This window comes from Belonocnema kinseyi, chromosome 6 (genome assembly GCF_010883055.1).
Source record: "Belonocnema kinseyi isolate 2016_QV_RU_SX_M_011 chromosome 6, B_treatae_v1, whole genome shotgun sequence".
NCBI classification, from domain to species: domain Eukaryota; kingdom Metazoa; phylum Arthropoda; class Insecta; order Hymenoptera; family Cynipidae; genus Belonocnema; species Belonocnema kinseyi.
The window spans coordinates 67,997,724-68,020,326 of record NC_046662.1 but is presented as its reverse complement, the minus strand read 5'-3'; the positions used below and the strand labels follow the sequence as shown (position 1 = coordinate 68,020,326).

Here is a 22,603-nt window from a genome sequence, read left to right as displayed (position 1 = left end):
AAAAAAGATAAACAATACATGAGAAATCTGTAGTTATAATAAATTGAATTTTAAAGAAAATAAATGTAAAATGACCTGTTTCAAATAGATTATTTTAAAAACTTGGTAACCTTCAATTCTTCTTGAAATTGGATTGAAAATGCTACAATAATAATCGTTTTGTGAGTTCAAAAATAATGTAATAACTGCCAAAAATTTGAATAATATTTCTATAACATTAAAAATAACCATTTGTATTGCATAGGTACAAAACTTCATATTTTGAGGTTTTGTTTTTGTTGTAACATTTTTTATTTTACTATATTCAATAACAACGCCCACAAATTACACCGGCTGCCACCATTTTTTATATTTATTTACAATAAATTATAATTAAATAAACTATAAATAAATCAATTCTGAAAAGTGCGATGAACGTCACATTATTGAGGCACTCGCGACATAAAACACGGTCCTGTGGTACGCCAAACTTCACCCAAAGAAAATATTCTCGACTAATCAGCTTTATCTAGAAAGAGATAGGTCTAATCTCATATGTTTTTTCTCTCTCTAGAGCCCTTTACCGTTCTTCCCACAGCATTACCGGTCCATTTCTATATGTCTATGGTTGAAACAAGAAATAATTTTCTTCGAAAACAATTGAATTCTCAGTCCACAAAGACGAAGTTTTTACCAAAAGGGATGAGTTTTTAAAAAAATACTTGAATTCTCTACCAAATAATTGCATTTTTATAAACAAAAATAGATGGAATTTCTCTTAAAATGGAAGAATTTTTAATTACAAAAAAGTTGAATTTTCATCCAAAAAAGATTCCAGTTGACTGCAAGATCAAAAATTGAATTTTTTAAGCAAAAAATAAATTTTTCTGAAAAAAATTTAATTCTCAATAAAATAGACGAAATTTTGCAACTTTAAAGGATGAATTTTTAACAAAAGAAATGAATTCTTTACCAAATAGTTGCATTTTTGTCCAAAAATGATTAAATTTGGTGCTAAAACAGATGAAACTGTAATAAAAAATGACAAATTTCTTTTTTAAGTGGCACTTTATTCAGAAAAGATTTTAATTCATTTTTCAACACCAAAACATAAATTCTAAACAGAAAGTAAATTTTCTACGAAATATTCAAATAAGAAAAAAGTATAACAGTTTTACTTCCAACCAAACTGTTGCACTTGTATCCAAAAAAGATGACATTTGACTTAAAACAGATGAATTTTTAATTAAAAAAAAATTAAAATTAAAAAAATAGTTGAATTTTTATTCAGAAAATATTTCAGTTCTTTTTTCAACGACGAGTATTATATTTTAACAGAAGAATTTTTAAACAAAAATAAGGACTTCCAATAAAATTTTTGAATTTTTATTCAACAGTTGTATTTGTATCCAAGAAGGTTTTAATATCTGCTAAAGCAGGTGAATTTTAAAATCAACCAGACAACATTTCAAAAAAATAATTGAATTTTTAACTGAAAAGTTACATTGTAATTCGAAAAAGATTAAATTTCTCCTAAAACAGATGATTTAAACAAAAAACCTTTAAAAAAATAGTTCAATTTTCATCCAAAGAAGATTTCAGTTCACTTTCTAGCACAAAAATAAGAATAGCAAACAATTTGCAACCAAAATGGATGACCTTTTAAGAAAGTTATTCAATTTTTAACTAAATAATAAGATTTATAATAAAAAGGTTAATTCTCAGAAGAAAGTTGTTGCGAATTTTCAAAGTTCTAATCGGAAAATATTCCATTTTTAAAGCTTTTGACTGGTCCTATTTTCGGAATTATATTCATAAATTTTTCAGATTCGAGATTCTTCAATTCAAAATAATATTGTTAAATTGTAAACGCTTTGAATTAGAAAAGATAAAATTTCAAGGTTTTCTAATGAAATTATCCATTTAAAAAAAAAATTCTTATTTGAAATTTGTTAATTTATTACGCTTTTAATTAGAAATAATACCATTTGAAAAAATGGTATTTCAAAGCTTTTCCGCAAGAGGCGCTACGAACGATACCAACTGACTAAATCAAAATCTCTGTGTCCAAATTTTTCAAAGGCAGCATGAGAGAATTCCCGAGAATTTAAGTTCAGGTTATACAACCGAGAATATGACAGAATTTAGGAGAATTTAAAAGAACTTTAGGGAATTTAAGAATGTATGATTTTTATCAATATTTTTATCGTTCAGGTTATATCAGCGGTTAAATATAAATGATTTTCTAGCTCAGACATATTCAGGAATTACAGTTATTCATGTACAAATTAAAAATTTTCAAATATATTAATTTATTCAGAGCAAAAAAAAGTTTTTTCTTCTTTTAAAGATAACTCTTTAACAGAATAATTGAATTTTTAACATAATAGTTGAATATTCAACCGAAAAAGACAAATTGCCAACGAAAAAGTGTCATAGTTTTTAATTAAATAAAAAAAGAATTAAATTTATACAACAAAAGAAAAGAATTTTAAAACGAAAAAGACGTATTTCCAACATATAAAGATTTTTCGCTCAAAAATAAATAAAAGTTTATCTAAATTATTGAACCTTCAAACCAGAAGACAAATTTTCTTTACAAAAATTCACTTTTCAAACAAAAAATGTGGCTGTTCAACAAAAAATTAATATTCTACAAAACTGATGCATTTTTACGAAAAAAAAGGAAATTTCAAACTATAAAATATTTTTTTTTTACAAAAAAACGCGAATTTTTACCTAAACAATATCAATCTTAAAAAATGAATTCTAAACCAAAAAAAGAAAGTATTTTCCACTAAACAGTTAAATTTTCAACCAGACATAAGCCTTCAATAACAAAAATGTCACAATGTAGTTTAAATTTGACCCAAGTAGTTGAATTTTAAATTTAAAAAATTGATTTATAGCAAGATAATTAAACTTTTAATCAACGAGATAACTTTTCAACTTAAAATAGAAATCTTTAACAACAAAAAAAGTGATTTCTTAAAAAAGCGTGTCAACCAAATGTTTCAAACAAATTAGTTGAATTATCAAGCAAAGTTCTTGAATTTTCTGTTGAATAAGATTTTAGTCGAGTTTTCACGATCAAACTATAAATTTTTTAACAAGAAATAATTTGCTACGAAAAAAATGGAATTTTCGATCCAAAACGACGATTTTTCAACAAAAAAGGATGACTTTTTAACAAAATTGTTGAATTCTTTAGTAAATAGTTGCATTTTTATCGAAAAATATTAAATTTATCTTAAAGCAAAAGAATTTCTTTTGAACTAAAAATGTAAATACTGTTCCAGTTGAATATTCCATAATTTCAAGTAAAAATTCATCTCTTTGATTGAACAAGTATTTTTTTACTAAAAATTTATTTATTCAATTTTTGATTATAAAATGAAGGTCCTTTTTATTTAAAAATTCGTTTTTTTTGTTGAAAATTTATTTTTTAACTTAAACCGTATTTATTTCAGTTTTTGTTGACAATTTATCTTTTTCTAGTAAAAATTAATTTTTGTTGTTAAAAATTCAACTATCTCTGTTGAACATTCATTGTTTTAGTTGAAAACTTATCTTTTTGCATAAAATTCAACTACTCTTCCAGTTGAAGATTCATAATTTCTGTTGAAAATTCATCATTTGGGATAAAAAATGTGCATTTCAAAATGTATCTTTTTGTTTGAAAATTAATCTAATTTTTTTTTAAATTCATCTCTAGCAAATAGTTTCATTTTTATCAAAAATATGAAATTTATTGTGAAGCAAAAGAATTTTTTTTACAAAAAAAGTTGAGTTTTCATCCAAAAAAGATTCCAGTTGACTCAGTAACATCAAAAATTGAATTTTTGTAAACAAAAAAAAATTCTACGAAAAAAATTAAATTTTTAATCCAAAAAGACGAATTTTTTCAACCAAAAAAGTTGAATTTTTAACAATATAATTAAATTCTCTACCAACTAGTTGCATTTTTATCCAAAAAAGATCAATTTTGTACTAAAACAGATGAATTTGTAAAAAAAAAATTTTTGCAAGTGAAACTTTCATTCAGAAAATTTTTCAGTTTACTTTTCAACACCAAAATATAAATTTTAAACAAAAATTTAATTTTCTGCGAAATAGTTCAGTTTTCAAAAAAGTAGTATAATATCTTAATTTCTAACAAAACAGTTGCATTTTCATAAATAAAAGAGTTGAATTTTCAACCGAAAAGTTAACGAAAAAATGCAATTTTCTATTAATTAAAATAAATTCTTAGGTTCTCATAAATTCTCAGAGAATTTATTTCTCGGTTATATTCTCGGTAATATTCTCATTCTCGTTACCGTTCTCAAAGTAATATAACCGGCTAAGAACTCTAGCAGCATGGGAGTGGGGTCTCCTTATTTTACTTCGTGCAATTTCAAAACTTCGCACAATTATCTGACGCATGCGCCCGGCTCACATGTTACGCATGCGCGAAATTCTTAATATTAACAACATAACCTCAAAATTAGACGTGATTTGTTTACATCAAATTCACACAATGTTGGCGGGAAAAGGAACAAAAATGGATAGGTGTCGACGTTCTCGATTTGCAAAAACTTAAAAGGCATCTTCGTGGTGGACATGAATGTCCAATCGATAACGTAAGACTCCAAAATGAAAAAAGCAGCAGCGAAAGTCGTGAAAAAACCTGAAACGTCCAGGAAAAAGGTTCGCCTTTTTGATTATTCGAAGAGAAATTAATAACCTTCCAATCAAATCTCTTTTATTTTCCTTAATGTCAATATTTTGATTTTCTAATGTGAGTAATCCTCTTATCGAATATTTCAGTGTCAAGAATCATACAAGGACATTTCATTTCGATATCCGTGTCGCGAAGAAGTTTCAGTTACTTTTAACTCATCCTTTTACTCCAACCCTGTTTTAAAAATTGTATATTTTTGACATGTTCCAGGCAATAGCCAAAGATGTTTCTTCGAGTAAAAAAATATCATCCTTCTTCACGAAAAAGTCCCCAGAATCGACCTCCAACACGAATCGAACGCACGTGACGGATTTAAATCAAAAGACCGATTCCAATAATAAGCGAAAAATTTTGGAGTCTGAGGAAAACGGATCCTTGGAGCACAACTTAAAGCTCAGAAAAATCGAATCTCACAGTGCAATTACTTCTAAAACTCCACCAAAAGTTTCGAAATATGCGAAAGATAAAGAAAAGTCGAAAAGTTACTCGAAAAAAAGAAAAATAGACAAAACTTCCGGGCTTGGCACACCAAATGATTCCAAAATTTCACGTAGTTTTTCGAATAACATTCTAACTCAAGTATCTCCTTTAGAAAAATCTAACAAATCGCCGAAAGATTCTCACGTAAATTCCTCATTCTTGGATTCTGACTTAGTTTCTAAAAGTGTATTAAAAGAAAATGTCGTCAGTGACGAAGACTCAGCAGTAGCTTCCGAATTTTCATCTTTGGAGAATAACGTAAATGAAATGGGAAAGTTAAAGTGCATTTCGAAAGGATTAAACAAGGAGAACAGTTTAGATGTTAAGATTTCCAACGTCAGTGATAAAAAAATAGAAGTAGATGTTAATTCAGAGGACTTTTGCTTGTCCGATTTTGGAGATGAATTTGACCAGCTTTTGGATGACAATTGGGACGAAATTACAGAAAGTAAACTCGATCTTTCTGTGCTTAAACGGTGTGATGTTTTGGATGTGGTGAGAAGTGCGAGAGATTTTATTTTGGCTTTGAAGGATTCAAATTCTGAGAAAAAAGCTTCTGTTAAGTGTTGCGATTATTGGTAAGTTAAAACAAAAATTTCTTTTATTATAATCTATAAAAATGAAGGAATATGCTCGACCTTTATGTAATTTAATAGCAGGGTGGCCGCTGAACCGGGAATTTTTTTAGATGGAGAAAAACCAGGAAATGAGAGTGAATTTTTTTTTAACCGGGAATTTCACAAATTTGTAGAAAAAATCTGTCCACGTTCGATTTCAACAGTTTTTTAATAATTAGTGGAATTATTATGTTTTTCAGTTATGATATTATTTAGCTTACGATGCGTCATTCAAAATTTTCCATTTAGAATTTGTATTTCTAAGCTTACATTTTTAATTTAAAGAATTTTTAAATACTTTCTTAAAGACTTGAACAAATAAAAAATAAAATACTTTAATTAAGTTATTTTTAAGTTGAAAATATTTCATAAACTTTCAGGTTTAAAAGCGTTTTGTCCAATCGTTTTTGTTCACTTTTTATTACTTAAAGTACAGATAAATTTTAAGAAATTATTCATTTATGAAATAAAAATGTTTCTTATCCAAAATTTTCAACATTAAAGGCTTTTATTAAATTATAAATATTGTTTAGTCTAAAATATTCAATTTTTAACGCATTCAATTAAAAATTTTCATTAATAAAAAGAGTAATTATTGAATATTTTGAAATATTTGAATTTTTATTTAAATCAAGTAAATTGAAACCAAATATTTAAAAGTAAAGAATCTTTAACTGAATTGTTTGACATAGAAAACCTGAAATCGTGCAAATTTCGAAGAGCCTTTAAACTTTGAACGATACAATTTTAATTGTTGTATTTGGAAAATGCTTAATTTGTAAGTGAAATTTGTAAATTTTGATGTATAATTTACAAATGAACATTTTTAGAAAAAAATTTGAGTAATTTTAAGAGATATTTAGGAGTTTTAAAAAGATTAAAAATTATCATGCAAATTTTAAAAAGTTTGTTTAAAATCTTCTAGAATCTTTTTTGAAAATTTTGTTTAAATCTTGGATAAACTTTTTAAATATTCTCTTGAAATCACTTTTAAAAATGAAAAGTGTTGAATTTCTTCTTGTGAGAATTTCTGCACCAAAAGGATTCATTTTCTACCCGAAAAATACAAGTGTTTAAAAAATCAGTTGAAATTTTGATAAAAAAATATTACTTTTTAAGAAAATAGTTCAATTTAGATTAATTGTAAAATAAAATTTTTTTTCAAATAAAAATAATTAGCTTTCAATCAAAAAGGATCAATTTTTAACCAAAGAAGATGACTTTTAAACAAAGCAGTTGAATTTTCAACCAAATAGTAGAATTTTTAACCAACAGATGAATTTTTAGCCAAAAGGTTATATTTTTTTAGCAAATAATTGAATATTCCACCCAAAAAGACGATTTTTTAAGTAAAAGAGAATTTTAAATTCAAAAAGTATCAATTTTCGAAAAAATATGACTTTTTAACAAAGCAGTTGAATTCAGATTAATTCTCAAAAAGAAATATAGTACTTTTTCTATTTTTTCATTTTTGTTTTGTTTTAGATAAAAAGAACTAACCATCAATCGAAATAATTTTTTTAACTAAGAGGTTAATTTTAAACAAAAAACGATGAATTTTTAAGAACCTAGTTCAATTTTCAATAAAATAAATAAAGTTTCAAACGATTTGTAGAATTTTGAACTAAACACAAAAAATATAATAGTAGACTTTTCAATAAAAATGATTAACTTTCAAATATAAAAGGTGAGTTTTCAACAACTAAAAAAAAAAATTTTCTACCAAAAGATAAATTTTTAAGAAAAAAATATGAGTTTCCAATAAATAAAATGAATTTTCTACCAAACAGTCTAATTTTTTTGTCCAGAAACGATTACTTTCGTTTTTTTTTTCGATAAAAAATTTAATTAAAAACTCTTTTTGCTGTAAAAAGTTTTTTTAAACTGCAAATTCAAATATTTTGTTAAAAAATTCAACTGATTAATGGCAAATTAATTTTTTTTTTGTTATTTCATGTTCTGGTTTTTAAAATTACATTGTTTTTATAAAGATTTATGCTTTTCGGCTTAAAAATTCAACAAATTGGTATAAAATTAAACTGTTTTGTAGAAAATTCGTTTTTGTTTTTATTGAAAGTTTCTTCTTAATGAATATTCATCTACTCCATTTTTTATTAAATATTCAACATTTTTGTTTAAAAATTCTGTTTTTTTTTTGTTATTGAAAATTCGTATTGTTTTACAATCGTATTTTCTATCTTTACTAATTATAATTAAATTATTTAAACTTCGCGTGAAAACGAATCGCTTCAAATTGGAAAGGCAGTTAAATTTAAATGATAAAATAATTTAAATTGATAAAAAAAACATTGGCATTAAACAGTGCCTTATTCAGGATTGCTACAATAGCCCTATTTCTAAAATCTTTTTAGGTATAAAACCAACCATACTCCTAGAAGATTAATAATGTTAATGCAAACAAATTTCGGTTCTACATATAGTTGAAACAATTTCTATTTTTGTTTTCAAGTAAAAAAATTCAAACACAGAAATGAATTTTTAACTAAAATGATGAATCTTCAAAGAAAAAAAAATAATAATTTTGATCCAACTAGTTTATTTTTTTTTTTAAATTAGGGAACTGAACAAAAATAACTGAAACATCAACTATTCTGTTTTTGGTTAAACATTGTTTGGTTTTAGATGAAAACTCATTGGTTGAAGAAATAAGCTATTTTGTTGAAAATGCCTTTTGTCGTTAGCTGAAAAGGCATTTTTTACTGAGAATTTAACTATTTCGTTAGATTTTATTTTTGAAAAATCTATTTTTTACTGAAAATATAACTATTCAATTCTTAGTTGAAAAATTATCCTTTTTAGTTGAAAATTCTGATTTTTTTGGCAGAAACTAGTCTTGTATGTTCAAAATTAATCTTTTGGTTAAACATTTGATGATTCTAGTTAAAAACTCAATATTTTAGTTGAAAATTCGTCGCTTTGGTTAAAACTAAATTTTTTAACTGAAAATATAACTATTCAAATATTCCTTCACAATTTATCTTTTTAATTTAAAATTCATGTATTTTCTATCAAATTCGTCTTCTTTGGTAAAAATGAATCTTCCATTCCATTTTTGATTAAAAAATTCTCTTTTTTAGTTTAAAATTCAACTATTTAGTTGAAAATTAGTCTTTTTGTATTTGATAATGCAAATATTTTGTTGAAAATTCATGTATTTTCTTGAAAAATCGTCTTTGTAGTAGGAAATTAATATTTTTGGTTGGAAATAAAATCACGTAGTTCAAAATTGAACTCTTTTCCCAAAAATTCATCTCTTTGTTTAAGATTCATCTATTCCAGATGAATTATTTTAATTGGAAATTCATTTGTTTGGTTAAAAATTTAACTTTCTCATTGCAAATTGGTGTTTTTAAATTAAGAATTTCACCTTTTTTTCTAAAAATTAATATATTTTTTTGAAAAATCGTCTTTCTCGGTAGAAAATTAACCTTCCTGTGTGAAAATTGATCGTCTTGTTTGAAAAATTATTTTTATTGCTTATAAATTCAGTAATTGCAATTAAATATTGATCATTGAGTATTCAATTCATCTCTTTGGTTGAAAATGAAACTACTTGGTTAAAAGTTCAATTAAATTTTCTTTAAAAATAAATCTGTTATTTTTTATGGAAATTAAATTTTTTATCTGAAATTTGAACTATTTCTTTTTGGGTTGAAAACTGTTTTTTTTATAGTTTAAAATTTAGCTACTTGTTTAAAAATGTATATTTTTCTGTTGAAAATTCAACCGTTTTTGATTGAGAACTAATGTATTGTACCCAGAATCGTCTTTTTGGTAGAAAATTAATCTTTTTGTATAAATTTCTACCTAAAAAAGATATATTTACAAAAAGTGGAATAATTACATCTTCAGTTAAAAACAATTAATTTGCAACTAACAAAAATAAATTTTCTACTAAAGAAATTAATTTTGAATCACAATAGTGAAAGATTCAACCCAAAAAAGATGATTTTTCTTTCAACAAAGAAAAACGAATTTTGGACTAAATATATATTTTTTTCAACCAAAGAAATAAATTCTTAACAAAAAATAGAATAGTTAAATTCTCTACAAAAAAGTTAACGAAATTTTTTAATGAAGTAGTCGAATCTTAAACAATAAAAGTTAAATTTTTAACAACAAAAAAAGGATCTTTAACAAAATGGTTATATTTTTAACCAAAGAAATGAATTGGCAACTATTATGGTAAATATAATAAAAAATTAATTTTTAACAAAATAATGAAGTATAAACTATAATTAGGAATATTTAACAACAAAAAATTAACTTTCAACGAAAAAGATTAATTTTCTACAAAAAATGACGAATTCAAAAAAAATTAGATCAATTGTCAACTGCAAAAAATAATTTTTAGGCGTAAAAAACGAAAGTTTTGAAGGAAATAGTTGATCTTTCAACAAAGTGGTTAAATTTTTTACAGAAGAAATTGATATGACTCTTCAATTAAAAAATTAATTTCCAACACAATACATGAGTTATTAACTATAATGAAAAATCTTTAACAAACAAAACAAAATTAATTTTTAACTAAAAAGGATAAATTCTGAATCCAAAACGGAATAGTTGTTATATTTACAGTTTAAAAATGAACTTTTAGCCGTAAAACGAATTTGAATCAAATAGTTGAATTTTCAACTGAAGAAGTTAAATTTGCAACAACTGAAAAAGTATGAATTTGCAACTATGATGATGAATCTTCAATAAAAAATTAATTTTTAACCAAAATTATCAACAAATATGTGGAATCTTTAAGAAAAAAAATGAAATTTCAATGAAGAGGATTAATTTGTTACCAAAAATGACGGTCTTTTAACCAAGTAGATGAATTTTCAAATAATAAGGATCAGTTTTTAGTTTAAAATGGAATAGTTTCTTTAGAGTTTTAAAAATTAATTTTTAGCAGTAGAAACGAAAGTTAAATTTGTAACCAAAGAAAGAAAACCAACAAAATTAATTTTCAATGAAGAAAATTAAATTTTTACAAAAAATACGAATTTTTAACAAAGTAGATGAATTTTTAACTAAAAAAGATAAATTTTCAATGCAATGTGGAATAGTCATATTTAAAGTGAACAAATTAATTTTTAGCCGTAAAAAACGAAATTTTTTAATGAAATAGTTGATTTTTCAACGAAATGGTTACATCTTTAACCAAGAAATTATTTTTCAACTATGATGATTAACAAAATAGTTGAAGTTTTAAACAAAGATATTTATTTTTAACGAAATACATGAATTTTCATTTGGAAAAGATCAATTTTTAACTAAAAATGGAAAAGTGAAATGTTTGGTTGAAAATTAATTTTCAACCAGTTAGGAATTAATTTTCAGCAAAGAAATTTCGCTTCTAAATATATATTTTAAATACTTTTTACTTGTGTTTTAAAGTAAAAAAATTGCAACACTGAAATTAATTTTCAATTAAATTGTTATCAATTTTCAAACAAAACTATAACAGTTAAAATTCTAGAAAAATAAATTTAAAAAAAAAAACAATTTTCAAAAAAATATTTTTTTTTCATCTAAAAAATGTTATTTTTCAATCAGCAAAATTAAGTAATTTTCAACTGAAAATATAAATTAACAATTAAAAATGGAATAGTTACATCTTGAGTTAAAAAATCAATTTTTAACGAGAAAGAAACGAATTTTCAACTAAAGAAATTAATTTTTAATCGCAATGATGAATTTTCTATCAACAGGAAATCACGAATTCTCAACAAAATAATTCAATTTTAAATCCAAACGTAGTATTTTCCACTAAAAAAGATAAATTTTCAAACAAAAAATAGGATAGTTCAACTTGAATTTAGAGACGGAAATTTAAAAAAAAAACGAGTTTTTAGCAAAACTAATTAATTTTCAACAAAAAATATAGATCTTTAAGAAAAAAAGGAATAGTTTCATCTTCAGTTAAAAAAATCAATTTTTATATTGAAGTAGGTCAATTTTCAAAAAAAAAGTGTAACATTTAAAGTGAATTTTTAACTAAAATGATGTCTTTAACTAAAAAAATTTAAGTTTTAACTAAAAAGGTACCTTTTCGACCAAAAATAAAATAGTTCAATTTTCAGTTAATAAAATAAATTTCTAACCACAAATGAAAGAAATTTTTAACAAAATATGCAAATTTTCAACTAAAGAAATTAATTTTTAACCAAAAAGATAAAGTTTCTATTAACAATAGTGCTCATCTAACAAACAAAAAAAACGATTTTCAACAAATAGTTGAATTTTCACCTAAAACAGGTAAATTTTCAACGAAATAATATAGTTTTCAACCAAGAAGATTAAATTTCTATCGAAAAAGGTCAATTTTCGACAAAAAATCGAACAGTTACATTTTCATTAAAAAAAATTAATTCTAAATAGAAAAAAAAAATCATTTTCAACCAAAAAGATTAATTTTAACCAATAGGATAAATTTTCTACCAACATAGATAGATTTTTAACAAAGTACATTAATTTTCAACCAATAATTTTAATTTTTAAATGAATTTTTAACTAAAATAATGAAGAGTTAATTTTCTCCCATTAAATTCAAATTTTCAATAAAATACTGGATTTTTGAACCAAATATTTTAATTTTCATCAAGAAATTAAATTTGGAACCAAACATGTACAAGTTGAGTTCAGATTAATTCTGAAAAAGAAATATAATACTTTTGTTTTGTTTTTGATAAAAAGAACTAACCATCAATCGAAACAGATTTTTTGAACCAAGAGATTAATTTTAAACAAAAAAAGGTAACTTTTTAAGAAGCTAGTTCAATTTTCAAAAAAATCAATAAACTTTCAAACAATTTGTAGAATTTCGAACTAAACCCAAAAAATATAATAGTAGACTTTTCAATAAAAATGATTAACTTTCAAATATAAAAGGTGAGTTTTCAACAACTAAAAAAAAAATTTCTACCAAAAAATAAATTTTTAAGAAAAAAATATGAATTTTCTACAACAACAAAACGATGGCTTTTTCGACAAAATCGTTGAATTTTCACAAAAAGTATGTTTTTTAAGTAAAAGAGATTGTTTATTAAACAAAAATACAATAATAGACTTTTCAATTAAAAATAATTAATTTTCATTCAAAAAATATGAATTTTCAATAATAAAAATGAATTTTCTGCCAAACAATATATTTTTTTGTCCAAAAACGATTAATTTTTAACAAAGACTTTAATTTTCAATAAAATAGTTAAATCTTTAACTAAATAATAGAATTTGTAGAAATTTCATCTCTTTTTGGTAAAAAATGCAACTTCTTAGTTGCAGAATTATCTTTTTTGGTTGATGATTAAACTATTTTGTTGAAAATTAAAAAATTTGGTATAAAATTCAACTTTTTGTAGAAAATTCGTTTTTATCGTTGTTTTAATTGAAAGTTAATTTTTCTCAGTAGAAATTCATCTGCTTAATTTTTTGGTTAAAAATTGAACTTTTATGGTTTAAAAATGCAGACTTTTCATCTCTTTTGTTTGAAAATTCAACAATTTAGTAACGGATTTAACTATGTTGTAAACAATTAAATGTTTTTGTAAACAAATAGTTTTTATTTTTGTTTTACTGAAAATTCGTTCTCACTGAAAATGTAAATACTGCATTTTCAGGGTGGTCGTTTTAATCAAAGAAAAAAACTTCTGGGCATCTCTCGGTTTACAAAAAATTAGAACTTGTTTAATTGTCTTATTTAACATTTGTTTATCACCAATTTGTCACCTATTTTAGAAAAAATGTTACCATTTTTGACAACAACAGCTACTGTGATGTCTGATATTGGGAATAGTAGATTCTTATTAAAAAACCTATAATATATGCTTGAAATTTCGAATGTTCAAATGAACGAAATTTTTACTGATGACTTTGTAATGTAGAAATAGCGCTGAAATATTGATTCAAATTATATAGGAAATAAAATATTACATTTGATAAAAAAAGTGGGAATAAATGTTTCGTTCATTTGAACGTTCTGAACTTCTAGTACCTACTTATAAATACCTTTTTTTTATTTTATTTGGAACAATATTTATGGATAAAATAAAATTTGGTAATAATATCTCGTTCATTAAACGTTCCTAACTTTAGGTGCATCTATTTTGCTGGAAATTCGCTTGTTTTTTCGTTGAATTTTTTTATAGTTGAAAATTCATTTCTTTTGTGGATAATTAATCTTCTTTGTGAAAAATTCAGATTTTTGCTTGAAAGTTCAGCAGAATGATTAAAATTTATTTCCTCTTTTGACTGCACACTCTTCCTTTAAAATTCTTCCCTTTTGGGTTGAAATATCAACCCTTAATTTTGTTCGGAGAATGATTTTGACGAAAATTCATTTTCTTTGTTAAAAATTCATCATTTTAATTGAAATATTAAGTCTGGTGGAAAATTTGACTATTTTATTTATCTACTCCGCTTTAAGAATGATATTTTGAGTTAAAAATTCAATTATTCTAGTTGAAATTATCAGATTGTTGGACAATTAATTTTTTGATCTGAAAATGCAACTATTCCATTTTTAAAATTTAGCTTTTCTAGTTTGAAGTTTATGTATTTTGTTGAAAAATCATATTTTTGGTAGAGAATTAGTGTTCTTGTTTCAAAATTCATTTTTTTGATGGAAATTTTAATTATTCTATTTGAAAATTCATTAGATTGTTCCCCAATTAATTTTTTAATTTTTAGAATACAAATTTTGGCCAACTTTGATTTCAACCGTTTTTTAAATAATTCTTAATTTCCACAATATTTCGCTTTGAAAATTTTCCATTTTAATTTTTAAGCATATATTTTAATTTACAGAATTTTAAAATGCACTTTTAAAGGCTTAAAAAATTAAAAATTATAAGTTTTTAACATCGAATCTTTTTTTATAAAAAACAAGGTGGCTGCTGGATCGGGAAATCGGGTTTTTACGAATTTGCAGAAGAAAAATCTGCCCAAGTACGATTTTAACAATTTTTTAAATAATTAAAGTGCAGTAAATAAATGATTTAAAAAATGGATATGTAACTGTTTCAATCCGAAAGTCTTGATAAGGATTGAAATTAATAAATCATTTATTCCGATAATTTTATTTTCAAATAAAAATATTCACGATTTATCAATAAAATATTTTTAATTCAGAGTTTCAGGTCTTCCTTTATATAATTTTTTATATACCATTTAATAAATAAATTTATTAATATATTATTTCTATTAATTTTTTTAGCCATTAGAAAATGTAAACGTGCGTTTTACTTTTTCAACTGAGAAATAACTCCATAATAATATATTCGTAATTAAAAGTTTTTATTAAATTAAAAATATTGTTTGAATTTCAATTATTTAAATTTTAACCCATTTATTTTGAAATTTCTTAACATAGAAAAAGAATAAGTCTTTAATGTTTAGCAATATTTCACTATTCATTCAAGACGAGTAAATTGAAACCAAATATTTAAAAAAAAAACAACAATTTTAAACTGAATTGTTTTACATAGAAAGCTTTGATTTTCTGGAATTTCGAAGAGATTTTAAACTTCCAGCTTTACAATTTTAATTGTTCTATTTGAAAAGTGTTTAATTTATAAGTTGAAAGTTTTAAATTTTGATGTTTAAATAAAAATTGAATACTTAACATTTGAAGACAAAATTTTAGTAATTTTAAGAGATATTTAGAAGTTTTGAAAAGATTCAAGATTAATTGAAAATTTGAAATGATTCCAAGTAATTTGAACGAAGTCTGTTAACATTTTTTCCAGAACTTCTAAATATATTTTAAAATTAATCGAATTTTTCCTACAATTCTTGGAAAATCCTGCAAATTAAAAAAAAAAACCTTAAAATCTTCCAGGTTCTTCTTTGATCATTTTTGAAATCTCTTAAAATCTTCTTAAACTTTCTGGTACAATAATTTATCAAGGTGAAAAATCATTTTCAATTTTCCTAAGAATCTTAAGAATTTTTTAAAAATTCTTTTGAAGTCTTTCACTATTTTAAAAAAAATTCTAAATTTTTCGTTGGAAATCTGCAAATATCTAAATTTTATCTTAAATTCGAATATTTTTAAAACTTCTAGATATATCTTAAAATTACTCTAATTTTTTTACAAATGATAAGTGTTCGATTGTTATTTATAAATTCAAATTTTAAGGATTTGTTTATAATTTGTAGGATTTTTTAAAAGTTATAGAAAAAAATCCATTCATTAAAAAATTTATTTAAAAGTTCCGAAAAAAAATTCAAAAATTATGTTGAATTTGGAAAAATTTAAAACAACATATAGATTTCTCAAGATTTTGAAATAAAATTCTTAAGATTTTGAAGGATGGCTAAACTATTTGAAATCAAAATAATTTAATTTCTAGTTCAAAAACTGTTAAGTTAAAACAAATTATTTTTCAATTTTTAATGTGTCCAGCTTAAAATTACTTAAAATCATATAATTTTGAAAATTTTTAAAGTTCATTGCTTGATTCTTTAATTTAGAGTATTAAACATGTTAACGTGGAGTTATATTTTTGGAACTTAATGTCAATCTTTGAACTCTAAAATTTATAAAAGTTCTAAATTTTACAGTTTATTTGAATTTCATTTAACATTGTTTAATTGAAAAGTGTTAGTAGCTTCCATTTTGTACGTGTATATTTTGAACATTCAAATACACAATTTTTGAATTGAAAAGCTTTTAAACTTCAATTTTAAAAGTTTGGACTTTAAATGGAAAAATGTTTAGAATATAGTTCGATTTTTTAAATTTTATTGATCGTGATAAATATTTGCGAACCGGGAAATGACGGGGAGTTTTTTTCTTCCATTAAAACGGCCATCCTTATTTAGTTAAAAATTTGTCTTTTTTAGTATGAAGTTCATGTATTTGGTTGAAAAATCATCTTTTTGGTAGAGAATTAATGTTCTCGTTTGAAATTTCATTTTATTAATTTAAAAATTGATATCTTCGGTTCAAAATAAATCTATTTGGCTTCAAGTTAAACTCGTTTGTTAAAAATGTATCTTTTTTTAAAAAAATTCATCTACTCAAGATGAAGATTTATCATTTTATTTGAAAATTCATTATTTTGGTTGAAAATTTGTTGTTCTTTTTTTGAGGAAAATCAATTTTTTAACTGTAAATTGAATTTACAGAAATAGGTATTTTTTATTCTATTTATATTTATATTTTTAATATTTGAAAGAAGATTCATGTTTTTACAATTTTAGCTTATTTTGTTGCTTTAAACCGGAAATCGGTATTCTTTTGTAAAAAGCCTTAGATTTTCAAAGAATTTTATAATTTGGAAATTTTTTTGTTGTGTTAGTGTTTTCTTTAAAAATTAATATTTTTAATTTAAAAAATCATACAAATTTTCAGAATATCATTAATATTCAGGTAATACAGATTATCAATCAGTCATTAAATTCGGAATTTTCGCAAAAATGTTGAGTTTTTTTATGTTATTTTGAGAAATTTTATATTATGCTCGTGTTTTTAAAAAAGGATTTACAACATTTGAATATTGATATGGCATTTAATCGTTTTGACAGAAAATCGATTATTGTAAATAAAATTAATTCGACTAGAAAACTTATAAACTTACAACAACATTAGGTTCTGTTATTTTTTATCGTCGAAATTTTTTATTTTTTAACACTAATGCATTGGTCTTATTATCTATGCAAAAATATTATATATTAATTCTAAAGTTAAGATATCAATTTCCATCAATTATCACAAATATTGTCCTTGCTATTCTTTTATTTTAGATAATAGATACTGTGAGATACAAAAAAATTTTATTATATTTTATAATTTATAATTTAAGATTAAAATTCATAAATTAATATGGAGTGGCATTGGACATATTTTAGAAAATGTTGCACAATAATAGTGATTAAGATCATCTTTGATTTAAAATCAATATTGATAGATCGATTTTTAACTATACTAAAATAGTCGTGGTTTATTTATAATTTGTAACCAATCTTTTCTAAATTTGGAAACCTTTTGTTAATATTTATTTGATATAAGTATATTCCTGAGATAATTTTACGCAACATTTATTATTTATTTAAAATTATAAGATTTTTCTTAAAAAATTGTTTCTTCCTTACATGTAAAAATAATTATTTTTAAATTTAAAGAAGAAACAATTTTTTAAGAAAAATGTTATACTTTTCAATTATTTCTAAATGATAATAATTTTTCCACTTTTTATGAAAAAATTGCCTTTCTGTTTACCCATTGAATACAATTAACTCAAATAAAAACGTTAATGCCAAGAAATATATAAATTAATTTTTCTTTAGAAAATCATGAAATTATATAAACTAATCTTTTGTTAAAAGATTTAAGTTAATTAAAAAGCAAATCACTTTTACCATTCAAAGGTGCGATGCTAAAGTTGAAAAGGGGCAAGTTGTTACGGTTCAAGCAACAAAAATTAATGGCGAATGGATAGTAAGTAATAGTAGCGGCTTTTTAATTACCCAACCCGATTTGCTCATTTCCGGAACTACAGTAGTCGGTGCATTATTTTGCAACAGACGCAGCATAATACAAGAAAAGTTTCGTGGTATCGACGCTCTACCTCAAGTTCAATCAGATCGTCCATATCTGACCACGGGACTTTTAGTTCATAATATTTTGCAGAAGGTAATATTATACTAAAAAAATACTTGAACCAAAAGAACGGTTTTCTTAAATATACACGAAAATTTGTTTGTTTAAACAAATTTTGGTTGATGCAACAAACAATTTGATTGACCCAACAACTTTGTTTTTGTTGAGACAACCAAATACTCCATCTACCAAAAGATTTGTTTTAAACAATCAAAATTTTAGTTGAGTCAACCAAATATTTTGTTATGTTACCATATTCTATGGTTGGATCAACTAAAATTTTGTTGATTTAACCAAATCGTATCTAAAAAAACTAGTTTGTCTTTTTCTCAGAATACAAAACGGCAGTCACATTGAGTTTAAATTCGATCCATTTTCAGACCCTAGAGCTGAAAATTGAAACGCTCGCCGAAATTCAGAAAATCTACGAAGAAATTATTGAAAGTTTTGAATCTATAAGTTTAATGCATCAATGTGGGATGTCTATTCAGGACTGCCGTACTCATGTAGAACCTTATATACCTCAAATCTACAATTTCATTCAAACTTACATGAAAGGTACTTGTTTGTAAAAATTTAATAAGTTATTCCAATTTCAGGCTTCACACTCTTTCTCCTATTTCCCTTGTTTCTTTTTTTTAAGTGCCTCTTTTTTTAACTGGGTTTGCGAGAAAATCCCCCTTTGTTCCATTTTTAAGCTTAAATAAGAACTGCCTTTTCAGTTGAAAGTTCACTCTTTTTAATAAAAGTTTACAATAATATTTTTTGTTAAAAATTCATCTTAGGTGAATGAAAACGTTCTATTTCTTGTAAATTCAAATTTTGAGGTCGATAATTAACCCAATAACTCACAGCTGAACACATTTTCAACATTTTTTTCAATCGCTCCATACACTATCAAATCGGTTCCAAAAAAATTGAGAATAGTTAAATCCGATGTAAAATTGTCTGAGCTTTCAATTTATGTGATCAGAATTAAGACAAAAATGCATTTTGAAAAAGCTGTGGTTGTTTATTTAACAAAAACGTGGTTTTGAAAAAGAAATTTCTTTTAAGATTTTCGGATCGAAAGCATCGGTGGATTTCTACGATTTGTGGATTTTTTGCGTCCATAGACCCTAACCTTCAAAATATACCGGTAAGTTAGAAAAAAAAACACGGCGCCACCAAATATGGCGGCTTGAAATGAAAAATTTGTGTATAAAATTTTTTTTTAACAATAATTTTATTTCTATTTCCATGAAAATGTATACCAGAAGGTTTTTCGGGTCGCTGATTACGAATATAATATCAGATTTAAAAAATTCAAGATGGCGGATCCAATATGGCGGCGAATTTTTTTTTAATTTCTTAATATTAATGAAAATTAAATCATTTTAAATAATTTGGCCGCGATATTGGATCCCCCATCTTGAATTTCGAAAATCTGATATCATATTTGTAATCAGCGACCCGAAAATCCTTCTGGTTTACATTTCCATTGAAACAGAAATAAAATTGTTGTTCAAACAAATACAATTTTTATATAACAATTTTTAAATTCAAGCCGCTATATTTGGACCGCCATGTTTTTTTGCAAAAATCAACCGGAATGTTTAGTAGGTTAGGGTTCATGCACGCAAAAAACCCACAAATCGTAGAAATGCACCGATGCTTTCGATCCGAAAATATTGAAAGACATTTTTTTTTTAAACCACTTTTTTTGTTAAATAAACAACCATAACTTTGTCAAAATACATTTTTTTTCTAAATTTTGATCACATACATCGAAAGTTCAGACAATTTTACATCAGATATGACTATTCACAATTTTTTTAGGACCGTTTTGATAGTGTGTGGAGCGATTGAAAAAAAATGTGAAAATATGTCCGTCTGGGTTTAATCTCTTCTATCAGAAAATTTGATCATTTCGTTAAAAATTCGATTATTTTGTTCAAAAGTTATCACTTTTGGTGAAAATTTCTGCTTTGTTGAACATTCGTCTTTTTAGATAGAAAATTTTTTTTATTTTAAAAGTCTACGATTATATCTTTTTTTTTCTTGTTGAAAATTAATTCATTTGATTAAAAAAAGTCTACTATGGCATTTACTGATTGGTGTAAAATATAATTATTTTGTTGAATATTCAACTATTTTGTTAAAAAAGCATTTTTATTGGTGGAAAATTCAACTGTTTAGATGAACATTCGTCTTTTTGGGTAGAAGATTCGTCATTTTGGATTAAAAATTCAACTTTTTGGGGAAAAGTAATTATTTCGTTGAATGATTTGGTTGAAAGATTAATCCTCGTATATTAAAAATGCAGCTTTTTATTTGAAAATTCGTTTCTTTTGCTCAAAAATGTAACTATTTAGTTCTTAATTCAACTGTTTGGTAGCGCGTTAATTTTTGTTTGTTTGAAAATTCAACTTCAATTAAAACTAACATCATCTTTCTTGATTGGAAATTCATGTTCTGGTATAAAATTTATATTTTTTGGTTCAAACATCATCTTGTATAGTTGAAAATTCATTCTTTTAATTGAAAAGTCTACTATTATATTTTCAGTACAGAATTGATCTATTTTAGTACAAAAATTCTACTATTTCGTGTAGAATTTCATTATTTTATTGAAAGTTCAATTGTTTTCTTAACATGTCATCTATTTGTTCGAAAAATGAACAATTTTGTTTATCATTTATGTTTTTCATGGTAAATTCATCCTTTTGGATTGAAAATTCATATTTTTAGGTTAAAAATTCATCTTTCTTGGTTTTCAATTAAACTATCTACTATAAGGTTGTCGATGCAACTATTTTTGGTTTAGTCTCAGTATTTTTTTGTTTCAAAATTCGATCATTTGGTTCAAAGATTTATCTTCGGAGGTTGAAAATCGAACTGCTTGGTTGAGTATTAATTTTTTCCTTTGAAAATTTATGGATTGGGTTAGAAATTAACTTTTCTTGGTTGAAAATGAACTGTTTTGTTGAAAATTCATCTTGTATGGTTCAAAGTTAATTTTTTTTATTGAAAAGCCCACGAGTGTATTTTGGGTTCAGAACTCATCTTTTTTGGTTACAAATTTTACTATTGGATGAAAAATTGAATTATTTTATTGTATTTTTTCCTGTATGGTTGAAAGATAAGTTTGATGTTTTATTGCTTTGTTGAAAATTTAACTTTTTCTTAAAGTCATCTTTTTTGGTCGAAAATACAACTATTCTAACATTCCTCTTTTTGAGTAGAGAATTCGTCCTTTTCGATCGGAAACTTATAATCTGGTAGAAAATTCATCGTTTTTGGTGGAAAATTTATTTTGTATGGTTGAAAGTTATTCTTTTTAATTGAAAAGTCTATTATTATGTCGTGGGTTCAGAATTCATCTCTTTTGTTTACAAATTTTACTATTTGGTGAAAAAATTCATTATTCTGTTTTAAATTATCTTGTATGGTTAAAACCTAATTTTATTATTTAAAAAGCATGCTATTGCATGTGGGTGTAGAATTCATCTCATTTAGTTAAAATTTTTACTATTCTGTAAAAAATTTCATTGCCTGGTTGAAAATTAAACTATTCTCTTTTTTAAAGTCATTTTTTTTGGTCGAAAATACAACTATTTTGTTGAACATTCGGCTTTTTGAATAGAAAATTTGTCCTTTTGGATCGAAAACTCACATTTTGCTAGAAAATTCATCTTTTTTAGTTGAAAATTTATCTTGTATGGTTGAAAGTTTATTCTTTTTAATTTAAAAATCTACTATTTGGTGATTCATCTGCTTTGGTTACATCGCTTTTGGTTATAAATTATAATACTTGGTTTAAATTTTAATTATTTTCCTCAAAGTTTCACTATCTTCTTAAAAAGTCTTACATTTTTTTTGGAAATTTAACTGTTTTGTAGAACATTCATTTTTTTTGTATATGAAAATTGATCCTTTTTGATAGATTTGGTAGAAAAGTAATATTTTTTGGTTGAAAATCCAACTATTCTTTGTTGAAGTTTAATCTTTTATGTTTAAAAATGTACTCATGTGGTTGAAAGATTCATCTTTTTAGGTTGAAAATTCACCTATTTGGATAAAAATTCGTTTCTTTTGCTTGAGCGTTCAACTATTTAGTACTGAATTATTCAACATTTTGTCTGAGAGCTGATTTTTTTTATCTTTACGATTGAAATTCCATCTTTCTTAGTTGAAAATGATTTTTTG

General features: G+C 24.0%; 1 protein-coding gene across 1 annotated transcript in view; it reads left to right on the top strand.

The window, feature by feature from the left end:
* Positions 1 to 4,505: 4,505 nt before the first annotated feature.
* Positions 4,506 to 22,603, top strand: part of LOC117174939 (DNA replication ATP-dependent helicase/nuclease DNA2) — a 46,015-nt gene continuing 27,917 nt past the window's right edge. Inside the window, exons 1-4 of the mRNA XM_033364400.1 lie at positions 4,506 to 4,668; positions 4,913 to 5,760; positions 18,184 to 18,448; positions 18,796 to 18,973. Coding sequence (XP_033220291.1) covers positions 4,615 to 4,668; positions 4,913 to 5,760; positions 18,184 to 18,448; positions 18,796 to 18,973 — 1,345 coding nt within the window. The 5' untranslated portion in view covers positions 4,506 to 4,614. The remainder of the gene's footprint in view (positions 4,669 to 4,912; positions 5,761 to 18,183; positions 18,449 to 18,795; positions 18,974 to 22,603) is intronic.